Genomic DNA, 13,338 nt, shown 5'->3' with positions numbered 1-13,338 from the left:
CCAAATTGAAATGATTTCATAATATCAATATATAAAAAGCTACAAATATTTTGTTATAAGTAAGCTTATTTAAATATTCTGAGCGTTCTTAATTTCATATTTCGCCTATTCTTTCTCTAATTTTAAACAATACAAATAAACTAAAACAGAATCCTATCTATGAATTATTTTCTCCACATTTACTATCAAGAAAGCCTCACCTCTCCTCTGAAAATACTCGTCTCATTTTGCTCATAACTCCATCACTGAATCTATCCACACTTCACTACCTTTACCAGGTTGCGAGCTGGTAAGGAAAGGAACTTTGTCTTACTCTTCAATGCATTTCAATTCCCAGTATAGAGCTTGACTCAAAGCACACATTCAATAAAAATTGACTTAAATGAACTAAGGACTAAATAAATGAGAACTTACCTTTGCTAATAAATGTGTCATGACAGAGAAAATGCAAAAAACACTTTGTTTGCTATAACATAGACATCCCTTTCTCATTAGGTAGTCATTAAGCTAAAACTGCAGTTAGTTTAACTTTTCTTAGCAAATATATGATTCTCAGTGATGAAGACAGAGGTTAGAAGTGTTCTAGAAAATAAGTAAAAGACTTATAGTGGAAAATGAGATATGGATATTTAAGAATGACTGAGATGTAAATTTTACCCATTAGGCTTGCACATGCCAACAGGTTTATAAAATGAATAATTCCTGTATCTTCTTTGTAATAATTAAAATGCACATTATATACACACATGTATATATATGGCAGGTAGTTTGGTAGAACGAAAAGAGCATTGAATTGGTAATGTAACCTTGGGTATTTTACTTAATTTTCATAAGCTTCAGTCTCAACTTCATAAAATTAGGATGACGATAGTTACATTGCAACCTAGAATTATTATATGGATCAAGGTTATAAATTGTTTGAAAATACTCTGGATATTTTTAAATACTCAAAATATAAAGCAGAGTTTATAATGTTACTGAAATGCATTTCCAATAAAAATCAATATAATGTGAACCTTGCATTTAGTCCTAGTCAGGCATTTAATTTTAGTGAAAAAATAGACAAAATGTATATATGCACCTAGCAAGAGACCATTTATGAAATAAATGGATAACTATACAAAACTAACTCAAAGAGAGATACAACAAACTAGAATAGGAAAGAAAACCAAAGAATTCTAGGAATGACCAAAAGATAGAAGTTCACCTACCTTGAACTCACTTGGCACAATCAGCTTTGGAGTATCCACACCTACTAGGGCATCTATTACACAAAAGATGAGAATGGACAAGATAATGGCAAAGTCACTGATCAGCTTTCTTGCCTGGGAAAATAAAAGAAACCAGGGACCATTAAGCACTGGATACATATATTTGCCTCTGAAGTGAATGAAGAATTCTGTATTTGCTAACCATTTACAGTAACAGCCTTATTAACAAATTAAAGGAGGTGTCATACTGCAGAGAGATTATTTTTAAAATTGCTTTTGCATCACTTTCTTACCTGGCCACAGGTCAGTGTGTGTGTGTGTGTGTGTGTGTGTGTGTGTTTATTATTTGGGAGGTCACACTGTGAGTACAGAGCAAGATAAATTCCACAGGTAACCTGAAAACTCCAAGCAGGGAAAGGGTTATAGTATCAGTCTAATGAATGCGCTTAAGATCTCAGAGAAACAAAAAGTGATGGAAGACAGAAATCTGATGGCTTCACTAACTTTGCCAAAGAAAATATGTTTCACTCTAGGCTAGTGCCTAAAATCTCCTGTATGTAGAGCAGCTCTTTCTCCACCACTCTTAAGTATGGTCACCTAAACTTCCTAAGTACCAGCCTCTGGTCAGGACAAGGGCTAGGCTTTACTGGCTGTGCATTACACATAAACCCTTCCCATGCAGTGGGTGCAGAATGGCCATTTTTGAGTCAGTACGGGAGCATGGGACCATTTAGTTGGTTGGTGATTCCTCTGCGGTGTCTAGTGGCACTGACAGTGGCCTACGAGCATTACTAGAGCACAGACAGCTGAGTTTCCCCATAAGGTATGTACACATGGTTGTGCATAATTTGATAATTCAACAAAAATTTACTTAGCACATTCAGCCCTCTGTATTCACAGTTTCTGCTTCCGTGAAAACGGAGGGCCAACTCTAAGTACCTAATACGTTGCTTGGCACTAGGGATACCACAGTGAACAAAACAGACAGAATCCATGTCTTCATGAAGTTCACAGTCAAGTCATACACGAAGAACCCTGCTCCTAAACAAAATCAGGATTGATTCAACAGTGATCACGTTATCGCAGGTTAAGTAGTCAGCTTTCTGGTGCTGCTGGATTAAGAGAGATCAATGATAGGCTGAGTGGCTGCACAGTTCTCAGGACAGAGGGCCACTGGAAAGAGCAGTAAGACTACTGCAATCAGGTGTTCAACAGAAACTGAAGTGGAGAATGGAATTACTTGGCGATGTGGGTGTGAAGGACATAGTAGTGCTCAATTCTTGACCGTGACCAGGTGTCAGGAGCCTTGGGTACTAACTAGCAGCAGGATCAAAGATGGCCCTTTTGGCCAGAAGTTCCTTTCTCTCTTGGAGGACTGATTTAGCTTTCTGGAGAAGTACACACAGAGGAGCAGCCAGCCAGCTATGAGACTTTCAGGGGCAATCTAACACCAATCACACACAATAATTTCAAGCACAAATAGATGGTTGGCATCAATCCGGGGAAAACATACAGTACAGCAGTTAGAAGCATAGTTTCTATAGTCAGATTACCTGTGTTGGAACTCCAGTACCATTACTTCCTACTTATAAATACTTATCCTTTCTTAGCTTTATTAGTTCAACTGCAAAATGTAGCCAAAATAATCCCTACAACTTCATGGGTCTGTCAGAAGAATTAAATAGGATAAGCCCTGAAAGTGCTTAGCATAACACCTGCAACATGACAAACTCTCCTAATGTACATTAACTCAGGTTATTTCAAGTTCCAAAAAACTGCTTTGGCTGCAGAAACCACTGGAATAACCAAATAATCTACTGTCAGGAGGTCTTTGAAAGGAATCTTGAATTCCAAGAAACAAGAAATAAAAATCCAATAATAATATGAAACTGTCACTCAGAGCTCATTTTGGTTGGAAGTATCTGGAATCCCTGCAGAAAATGGATGCTTCCCAGGGGCTCAGTACTGGAGGAAACACCCATTTCTTAAGTTTTGTGCAAGCAAGTTTTGACACAGGAAGTTCAGGATGGCTTGGCAAGAGATGGTCGTTGTGAAGCAGGTTCAGGAGTATATCAAGATGTTAAAACAATCACTCTGTCCAGTGGGTCATGAATCACTGGAAGACTAGAGGTCACTGCAAAGGCAAACAAGACGTTCTCCATCACCCTCCCAATCCTGACTCAGCAAATCCAACTTGCTGACAACTTAGATATCCTAGAAGTTGTTCCAAAAGAGGGTAATGGTTACTGAAAAAGCAGTGCTCCCCGCTGCCCCCCCCCCCCCGCCGCCCTGGTCCCATGAACAGGAAAAGGGAAGCAGAGGGTAGCCAATGAATCCACCTCGCCATTTCTTGGTAGAAATTCCCCTAGGGCCCTTCTACGGCACAGATCTGCCCGACTGGAATCACTACCAGGCACCGGGGAAATGCTGCTGCTTTAATTAGGAGAGGAGCCATTCTCAGCCTTCCACAAACCCAGCACTGGAGCCCTAAACCTGTTCTTTCAGTAGTTTTCTCCATCTTAATTAATGGCAGCTTATTTTTTCCTATTGCTTTGGCCCAAAACTTTTGACCATCCACGCAACTCTTCTTTTTCTCTCACACCCTACATCTAATAGGTCAGCAAATTACTTTCAAAACATATCCAGAATCCTGTCTCTTTTCATCACCTCCATTGCTATTCCCACCCTTGTCTAAACCACTGCTTTACCTCAAATGGTTCCTGCTTCCTGTCTTTCTGTCTCTACATTCACCCACTTCAGGACATTGCCACGGTATCACCCAGAATAATCATGTTAAAATTTAGGTCAGATAATGTAGAAGACAGAGTAATGCCCCTCTAAAGACACCTAATTCCTGGAACCTGTGAATGTGTAATGTTACATAGCTAGGGAGAATTAGAGTTGCAGATAGAATCAAGGGTACTAATCAGATGACCCTGGGATTGGGGAAACCATCCGGGATTATTCCAGTGGGTCCAGTGCAATTACAAGTATCCCTGTAAATGAAAGAGGGAGGCAGGAGAATCCGTGTCAGAGTAATGCAGCATGAGAAAGACTTCACTGGCCACTGCTGGCTTTGAACATGGAAGAATGGGGCCAAGAGCCAAGGAATGTGGGCAGCCTCTAGAAGCTGGAAAAGGCAAGGAAATGCACTCTCCCCCAGAGCCTTCAGAAAGAACACAGCCTGCCAACACCTTGATTTTAGCCCGTTGAGACACATTCCAGATTTCTGACCTCCAAATCTCAAGACAATAAATGTACTGCCTTAAGCCATCTTGTTTGTGGCAATTTGATACAGCAGCCATGGGAAAATAATATAAATAAATAGTTTATCTATTTTAGCTTATTAGCTTCACAAATTTATATATTATATATATAAATCTGGTAGAATTCTTTGGCAATGGCATTCTTGTCAAGTGTGGGACTATTATGCTACAGGTATAACAGTAGCTAAAAAGTCAAATGCTAATTATTCAGTATTACATTTCTTAAAATGTATGGGGAAAGAAAAACTACTGTTAATAATATTGCTTAATCTCATTAAAAAAATCACAGCTAGGGTTATATGTTCTGTAAAATATACTCACTTCTATTTCCCCTTCCTGCCCCTTAAATTGTACAATATGGTTCAGGTACCTCAGAAATCACTCCTGAAAAGTGTTTATTGTAAGACATTAATTTCTAAGATACTGGATCTAGCTTAAACTTCACAGTCAAGGAAATTGATTTTTCCCAGGCCACTTTTTTATTCAACTCTAAATCCTCTAATTAGCGAAGGCAGGTAGGGGTGCTATTTTAGCAGGCTCTTCAGGTCTTACCTTATACTAAAATTAAACTTTAATTTGAATGAGGCAAAACCAACAGTAGAAACTAGTAAGTGCCCTAAAAATGTCAAGTTCTGAGTACACCAGCTTACTAGATATACTCTGGGACAGGAGTATTGGCGTCTGTCTTCAGGTACAGGAGCTTGGCGTCTGTCTTCAAGGAGATAAGAATTACTCTGTTTGGGTCCTTCTCACATTTCCAAACACATTTAGCAAAAGAAACATGTGTGAACTTCCTTTCATTTTAAAAATTCATTTTACCTTCCCTTTTCTTCAAACTTGGCCTCTTTCAAAAACTCCAGAACAGTCCCCTTTTATGTGTTAATATATATAGAGAAAAATCAAATTAGAAACCCATAGTTCCTAATTCCCTACTAGCTATCACTGGTAATGATTAAAAGTAGAAGTGCCAAAGTTTTCATGAGAAAACTGTTCCCACAAGATTGCATGCCCAATCCTGTGGATTTAGAGGCTTCAAACTTAGCTTGGACAAACATCATAACTAATGGGTCCATCCAATCAAATGCTAATAAGTCTCTCCAGGCTCAAACTTTACTATCCTAGGAATATAAACTATCACCATCTAAATGAAACACAAGTTAATTCATATATATCAAGAACTTACTATAAAAAAGTTTGCTGGTTTTTTTTGAATGGTATACAGATGTGCTATGACATATGGTAATTCCTACCTCCATTCATGAATGGGGAAAAGAAAAGCATGTTTCAACTAAGATTCTTTTATATCAGAATGGCTTTGAGCTCTTTTATTTTTGTTTACCATTTTTTAATTATAAAAATGAAGAGGAGAAAAATATTTCTGTCCTGAAGAAAAACAAAATATCTCAATGAATCTAATAAAAAGCAACCAACTTAAATATTTAAACTACCAAAGCAAAGAAGAAATTAAGTGGATGGGAAGGGAAAATAAATAAAATAAAAATTCAAATAACCATACACTGTTCTCTTGTTCTTGGGCAAAAACAACCCAATAAATCTATGATACACATACTCTTCATGAAGGATTATACTGTATTAATTATTAAGAGAGTCATAATCATTGAGACACCAACAGCGAGAAGCTAGTTAATTTACAGGGAAAAAAAATGAACTGGGTTCCTCTGAAGCCCCAGAGGATATTTGGTTTTCACTTTGTGAGGATTGCAGCTGCTCCTAAATTAACTGGGGGAAAGGCTGTGAGCCTGCAGAACTGTTCTCAACGGATGGAGCTGTTATAAAGAGACAAGCACAGCAGCAGGCACCCTGTGGGTTCTCAATAAATATTAATTCATGATGTCAATTCCTCTCGTGATTGCTGTGCTTGGGAAATGCTAAGCAACGGTGTAAAAAAGCATTTATTCCTGATGGAAAAAAAAAAGTAGGCCAGACAAACATGTGCCTTTTGGCAGTCATGAAAAGGCACAAAGTACCGTGAAAATTTTAAAATTTGATTCCCCCAATAGCCAATGCTATACAGCACTACAAAAGAAATAAGCATTAGTATCAGGATAGTGATCATAATACACTGTATTTTGAATCAATAATACCCACTATAATTAGAATTCAATAAAAGGAAAGTCTGATTTAGACTCCAGGATTTAAATGCCATAAGCTCTAGAGTCAGAGAAATTCAGGGAACACAGAAGGAAATCGGATTGGGCAATTTATCTAGGAGGGGCTTAGAGCTTGCCAGTGAAAGTCTACCAGAAAAAAAATTGTTTTTCTAAGCAGGGAACAGAGGGGAGTAGGCCTAAGGAAGTGGTTCAGCAGGGAAGCTAAGGAGACTCTAGTAGTCACGGGCCTCTTCTTCCATTCTGCCTCAAACTGAGCAGTAGAACAAAGAGCCAAATGAGTGAGTGCCAGAAGCAAATGAGTCAACCACCTGGGAAATACTATGTCCCAATCTGGCCACTATATTCTATGTTGAAACTGCAAATCTGGAGCTGACTCAGAGAAGGATGACCAGCGGAATAGGAGTCCAGAAATCACATCACATACAAAATGACGGGAGGCCTCGAGAAGTTATAGGGAGAAACTGCCTTCAAATATGTGAAATCTGTCATAGGAAAGAAAGACTAGACTTGTTCTGTGTAGCTTCAAAGGGCAAGGGCAGAAGCTGTGGACAGAGGCTGTGGAAAAGCAGATTTGTGTCTCTATCAGGAACGTCTTCGGAGATGGAAAGTTCCTGTTCCGGGAAGCGTTTGAGCAGCCCTCAGATGAGCTCTTGTCAGAAGTGAAGAGGCAACGTTGGACTAGACGGTATTCAAAGTCCTAATACTAAAATTCAATGATTAAGACCCAATTATCAAAATTTCCTGATCTTCTAATAGGGTCTTCTTGGATACATCCCCCCAAAACCATTATAATAAAGGGCTTTAAAAGGAAGGTGGTTTTATAATTTATATTAAGGTACAACATCTTGAATTTAAAAAGAACTACTGGTAAGTCCTACGTATAAACTAGGTAATCTAGAAATGGAGTAGGAGATCATTTTGTGTTGATGGATTTCAACGCTGGTGACTTTTCTATGGTGCTTCTGACTGACAAGGTACCATGGGCAAAATGACTTCTGTCCACAGACTACCTCTAAGTCACCATATTAAAATCTCTCACATCACATGGCAAAAGGGACTCTGCAAAAAACAAACAAACAAACAAACAAACAAAATTCTCAAAAACACCTTGGCCAATCAGCACTCCTAGCCGTTTTTTTTCTTCAGGCTCAATCCAGGTTGACTATTTTTTGTCCTACGTCCACAAAAACGTAAGTATTTGTAATCTTCGTTGAATGTTGAACAGACTGGGTTGTGTTCAGAAGCAAATATCCCTTCGTCATTCTTAAAAAAATATGAAAATGAGTTTCTGATGAAAAACAAATTTGACTTTAAAAATTATTCTCCTTGGTACAAAATAACACAAGAATTTGAAAATCTGATTCTCTTTTACTGACAGCAAAGTAGTTTTCTGAATGAGTTTCAGTGGCAGGATGTGGTCTGATGTTTCTGCAAGAACCAGCCAAATGTCACCCAGTATTATTAACACTAGCATGGGACAAAGAATACAGGCCCACTATTTCTTCCTCATATTTGGATACATTATTTGTTTCAGTTTGATAGTTTTTACCATTCATCAAGAAAGTTTCTGAGAGGAAAAAAAAAACAGAGTAGGGAGGTTACCTGATTCTTGTAAAGAGTTGTTTATAAACTAAACACACCCAATGTTAATAGAACTGTCACAGGCCAAAATGCCAACTAGGAATTATGGTTCCAAAAACACAGCTAATTGTGGAATCCTAAACTGTGTTTTACATGGATAAAAACTACATGTGTCACCTAACTAAAATGCTCATTGTGTTTTCACTGAAATTCCTGAAGCCTTACACTTTCTTCTCAAAGTTCCTCAAAGACCACCATCAATTTACTTAGGTCACATGAAGTCACCAAAGTGTGACCTCATAGTAGACAGCATGAATGGGGTAGAAGGATCAAAATGAATCATCTCATTTAAAAACTCAAAAATCTAATTTATTCAACAAATATATTAAGTTCCTACTATGTTCCAGGACCATGAATTACTTGTCTTTGCATCCTTACCATCCAGTATTGTATCAAGCACACATTAGACTCAAAATAATTTTTTTCAGTATTGAATGAATATACTAATTAACTATAGGATTCAGAATACTGTTAATTTTTTTAAAAAAGATATCAAAGAACACTCTGCTCAAATGTCATCTAAATAAAGCATAGAAATTGTCAAAGCTATTAATGGTACCTGGAACTTACTGACCTTCTCTATTTAAATGGCGATAACAATCAGAAGAATATTTAAGAATCTCACCATTATAGCGATTCATGGGAAGGTTAGACCTGTTACTTATTCTAAGGGGAAGAAAAACAGGAGATTAAGTAGATCCTTAAGAAAAACATTTTCATACCTATTGCATACATCATCAGGCCACTCTACATCTGACTATATTAAAGTACCAATAATTCTGCCTAACGCAGAGGCGCTATAGCTTTATGAGTTCTACTGATCACAATCCTGCTCCATCTTCAAGCAGACTGCTTTCATTTTGCCTCCACATATTGCAGTGATGGCATCTCTGCTCCATGAGCACCATCACTTGTTGGTAGGGGACTCTAGAAGAGCATTTACTGTTAATGCCCCGGGCCATCTGCCACGGAAGATCACAGATTATGCTGTGATGCTCCTTCAAGAAGTTTTGATGACAAAACACTGGAGAAAGACTTGAGGCTGATGTAACAGAAGAGTAAATGTATGAGATAACAGACTAATGCGCCCCTCTAAAAGGGATGGGGAGCACAAAGGGGGCAGTCAGTGGGGAACTGCTACTCCACCACGTTCCACTGAGCATTAGGCTCTCTGCAAGTGCCTGACAGACAAATTAAATTCCTGATGGACAGGCTAGCAAAGGCAAACTGTTTCATTTCAAATGCTCACACCGATGGACTGCCAGTGGCTTCATGAGGTAAGGAAAGAGTGAATAACCAACCCTGGTCTATGCAAAGGCAATGAGAGACTGAACGAGGGGACCAGAAATGTACATATAAAGAAGAGTAAGCAGGGTAAGCAAGGGGGTTGACGAGTTTAACTTGATAAGGAAAAACCTGGAAAGGTAAATCAATGGATATCATCTTTTGTCATACCAGATCCATTTCTACTCTTTTCCACCAGGCTCTCTGCCTTGGGAGGCTGACCTGTATGGCCTACAATAGGCTCACTTGCTCTCCAGATTTCAGAAGGGTTCAGCCTGGGCAGGTCATCAGGAGAGGAGGGAGATCAGAGTACTGATTCCCATAGCTATATCCCTTTGAGGTTGCTGGCTAAATCCCTCAATCCAAGGTCATGGGGCCTTTCAGGAAAGCTCTCTCTACTATTCTCTCATCTTCCAGGTTCCAGTAACCACTCCCTTTCCACATCCTTTGAGTTACGGATAGTAACAGTCCTACTGTTACCAGACACTACACTCTCCCTTGTGGTTTTCCTAAACCTAATCTCACCTTTGCAAATGCTGCTTTCATTAAACCCCCCAGACTATCCTAATTTGAGTGTATGATTTGCTTCCTGCTGGGACTCTGACTGATACATCAAGTATGATTTTAAGATTTTGATCCTGGGTGGCTGTGAAGACAGGTGATATTTATTAGCTGAGGTAAGGAATACAGGAAGATAAGTACATTCCCCTGTGGAAGGACAACCCCACCTTTTGAGTTTGCTAGATGGCAATTGTGGACCATCCACAGAGAGAGGCTGGCCGCAGCTGCAAAAGCAGACCTGGCATAAACAGGGAGATAATAATGAACTTTTGGGAATCTGCAAGTCCTGATCATTGCTATAAGCACAGGTGTAATACCAAGAATTTATTTTAGGAGATGGAATCAGAAAACTCTCTTTAAAAATATAGCGTACTAGAGTTTAAAGGATGTTCACTGTCATCTAGCCGGGCTCTCCCCTTATGGGTGTGGACTAAAGTCCACAGTTAGCTATCAAAGGGCTCACTGTTAGTTACTGGCAGTGCTGGCATGAGCATCTACGGCTTCTGGGTTCCTACATCTGTGCTCTTTCCATAAATTGCAGCACTTATCTCTACTTGAGTGCTTTCCACTAGTCAATAGGTATTGAGTACCTAGCCTGCATCCAACCAGGTGCTCACTGATGTGAGGAATAAAATAGAAGTACAACAGTTTCCCAATAGTTTAAAGTCTTTGTCGACTAATAACTCATACAAACATTTGGAAATGAGAGTACAAGAGAGCAATGACTGTGAGCTAAAGGAGAATCGGACATTTTGTACGGCAAGGGCAGAGCCATCCAGTACTAGCATTTTGCAGTTTTAGAGGTTTCACATGAGTTGTTGCTGTGAGTGAGAAAGCAGTAACAGTTATGTTTGATTATTGTCACTGTAGTCACAAACTAATTTAACATGTTTAAGCATGTAAGTTTTAATTGTAGAATACAGTATATAAGAATCTAGGAGGGAAGAATCAAGATGGCAGAGTAGGAGGACGTGCGCTCACTCCCTCTTGCAAGAGCACTGGAATTACAACTAACTGCTGAACAACCATCGACAGAAAGACACTGGAACTAACCAAAAAAAACCCACCCCACATCCAGAGACAAAGGAGAAGCCGCAATGAGATGGTAGGAGGGGCGCAATCGCGTTAAAATCAAATCCCATAAATGCTGGGTGAGTGACTCACAAGCTGGAGAACAGTTATACCGCAGAAGTCCTGAAGATTCTGAGCCCCACGTCAGGTTTCCTAACCTGGAGGTCCAGCAACAGGAGGAGGAATCCCCAGAGAATCAGACTTTGAAAGCCAGTGGGATTTGATTGCAGGACCTCCACAGGACTGGGGGAAACGGATACTCCACTCTTGGAGGGCACACAAAAAAGTGTGCTCACCAGGACCCAGGGGGGAGGAGCAGTGACCCCATAGGAGACTGAACCAGACCTACCTGCTGGTGTTGGAGGGTTGCCTGCAGAGGTGGGGGGCAGCTGTGGCTCACCAAGGAGACAGGGGCACTGGCAGCAGGGGTTCTGAGAAGTGCTCATTGGTGTGAGCCCTTCCAGAATCCAACATTAGCTCCACCAAAGAGCCTGTAAGCTCCAGTGCTGGGTCGCCTCAGGCCAAACGACCACCAGGGTGGGAACACAGCCCCACCCACTGGCAGACAAGTAGAATAAAGTGTCACTGAGCTCCACCCACCAAATCAGATTAAAGTCTTACTGAGCTCTGCCCACCCAGCCCAACCCACCATCAGTCCCTCCCATCAGGAAGCACCCATGAGCCTCCTACAAAGCTTCCTCCACAAGAGGGCAGACAGCAGAATCAAATAGAATCAGCAGTATTTCATCTGGTGGAACTGAAAACCACAGCCACAGAAAGACAGAGAAAATGAAAAGGCAAAAGACTTTGTAACAGGTGAAAGGACAACATAAAACAACAGAAAAACAACTAAATGAAGAGGAGATAGGCACCCTTCCAGAAAATGAATTCAGAATAATGATGGTGAAGATGATCCAGGACTTTGAAAAAAGACTGGATGCAAAGATTGAAAAGTTGCAAGAAAAGTTTAACAAAGACCTAGAAGAATTAAAGAGCAAACAAACAGAGATATGCAACACAATAACTGAAATGAAAAATACACTAGAAGGAACCAATAGCAGATTAACTGAGGCAGAAGGGTGAATAAGTGAGCTAGAAGACAGAATGATGATAATCACTGATGCGGAAAAGAATAAAGAAAAAAGAATGAAAAGAACTGAAGACAGCCTAAGAGACCTCTGGGACAACGTTAAATGCACCAACATTCGCACTATAGGGGTCTCAGAAGGAGAAGAGAGAGAGAAAGGACCCAAGAAAATACTGGAAGAGATTATAGTTGAAAACTTCCCTAACACAGGAAAGGAAATAGCTACCCAAGTCCAGGAAGCACAGAGAGTCCCAGGCAGGATAAACCCAAGGAGAAACATGCCAAGACATATAGTAGTCAAATTGGCAAAAATTAAAGACAGAGAAAAGTTATTAAAAGCAACAAGGGAAAAAAACAAATAACATACAAGGGAATTCCCATAAGGTTAACAGCTGATTTCTCAGCAGAAACTCTGCAAGCCAGAAGGGAATGGCAGAATATATTTCAAGTGATGAAAGGGAAGAACCTACAACCAAGAATAGTCTACCCAGCAAGGATCTCATTCAGATTCGATGGAGAAATCAAAAGCTTTACAGACAAGCAACAGCTGAGAGAATTCAGCACCACCAAACCAGCCTTACAACAAATGCTAAAGGAACTTCTCTAAGTGGGAAACATAAGAGAAGAAAAGGACCTACAGAAACAAAAACAAAACAATTAAGAAAATAGTAATAGGAACATACATATCGATAATTACCTTGAATGTAAATGGACTAAATGCACCAACTGAAAGACACAGACTGGCTGAATGGATACAAAAACAAGACCCATATGTATGCTGTCTACAAGAGACCCATTTCAGACCTAGGGACACATACAGACTGAAAGTGAGTGGATGGAAAAAGATATTCCATGCAAATGGAAATCAAAAGAAAGCTGGAGTAGTGATACTTATATCAGATAAAATAGAGTTTAAAATAAAAAATGTTACAAGACATGAAAGGACACTACATAAAGATCGAGGGATCAATCCAAGAAGAAGAGATAACAATTATAAATATATATGCACCCAATATAGGAGCACCTCAATATATAAGGCAAATGCTAACAACTATGAAAGAGGAAATCAACAGTAACACAATCAT

At 39.5% G+C, this 13,338-nt stretch overlaps 1 protein-coding gene across 3 annotated transcripts in view; it reads right to left on the bottom strand.

The window, feature by feature from the left end:
- SLC4A4 (solute carrier family 4 member 4) overlaps nt 1-13,338 on the bottom strand; it is a 336,115-nt gene that overhangs the window by 40,306 nt on the left and 282,471 nt on the right. For all 3 annotated transcript variants that reach the window (XM_057726750.1, XM_057726751.1, XM_057726752.1), the window contains exon 17: nt 1,212-1,325. In XM_057726750.1, coding sequence (XP_057582733.1) covers nt 1,212-1,325 — 114 coding nt within the window. The remainder of the gene's footprint in view (nt 1-1,211; nt 1,326-13,338) is intronic.

This window comes from Hippopotamus amphibius, chromosome 3 (genome assembly GCF_030028045.1).
Source record: "Hippopotamus amphibius kiboko isolate mHipAmp2 chromosome 3, mHipAmp2.hap2, whole genome shotgun sequence".
Classification (NCBI taxonomy): domain Eukaryota; kingdom Metazoa; phylum Chordata; class Mammalia; order Artiodactyla; family Hippopotamidae; genus Hippopotamus; species Hippopotamus amphibius.
The sequence above is the reverse complement of the archived record's forward strand: the minus strand, read 5'-3'. Positions and strand labels throughout refer to the sequence as shown.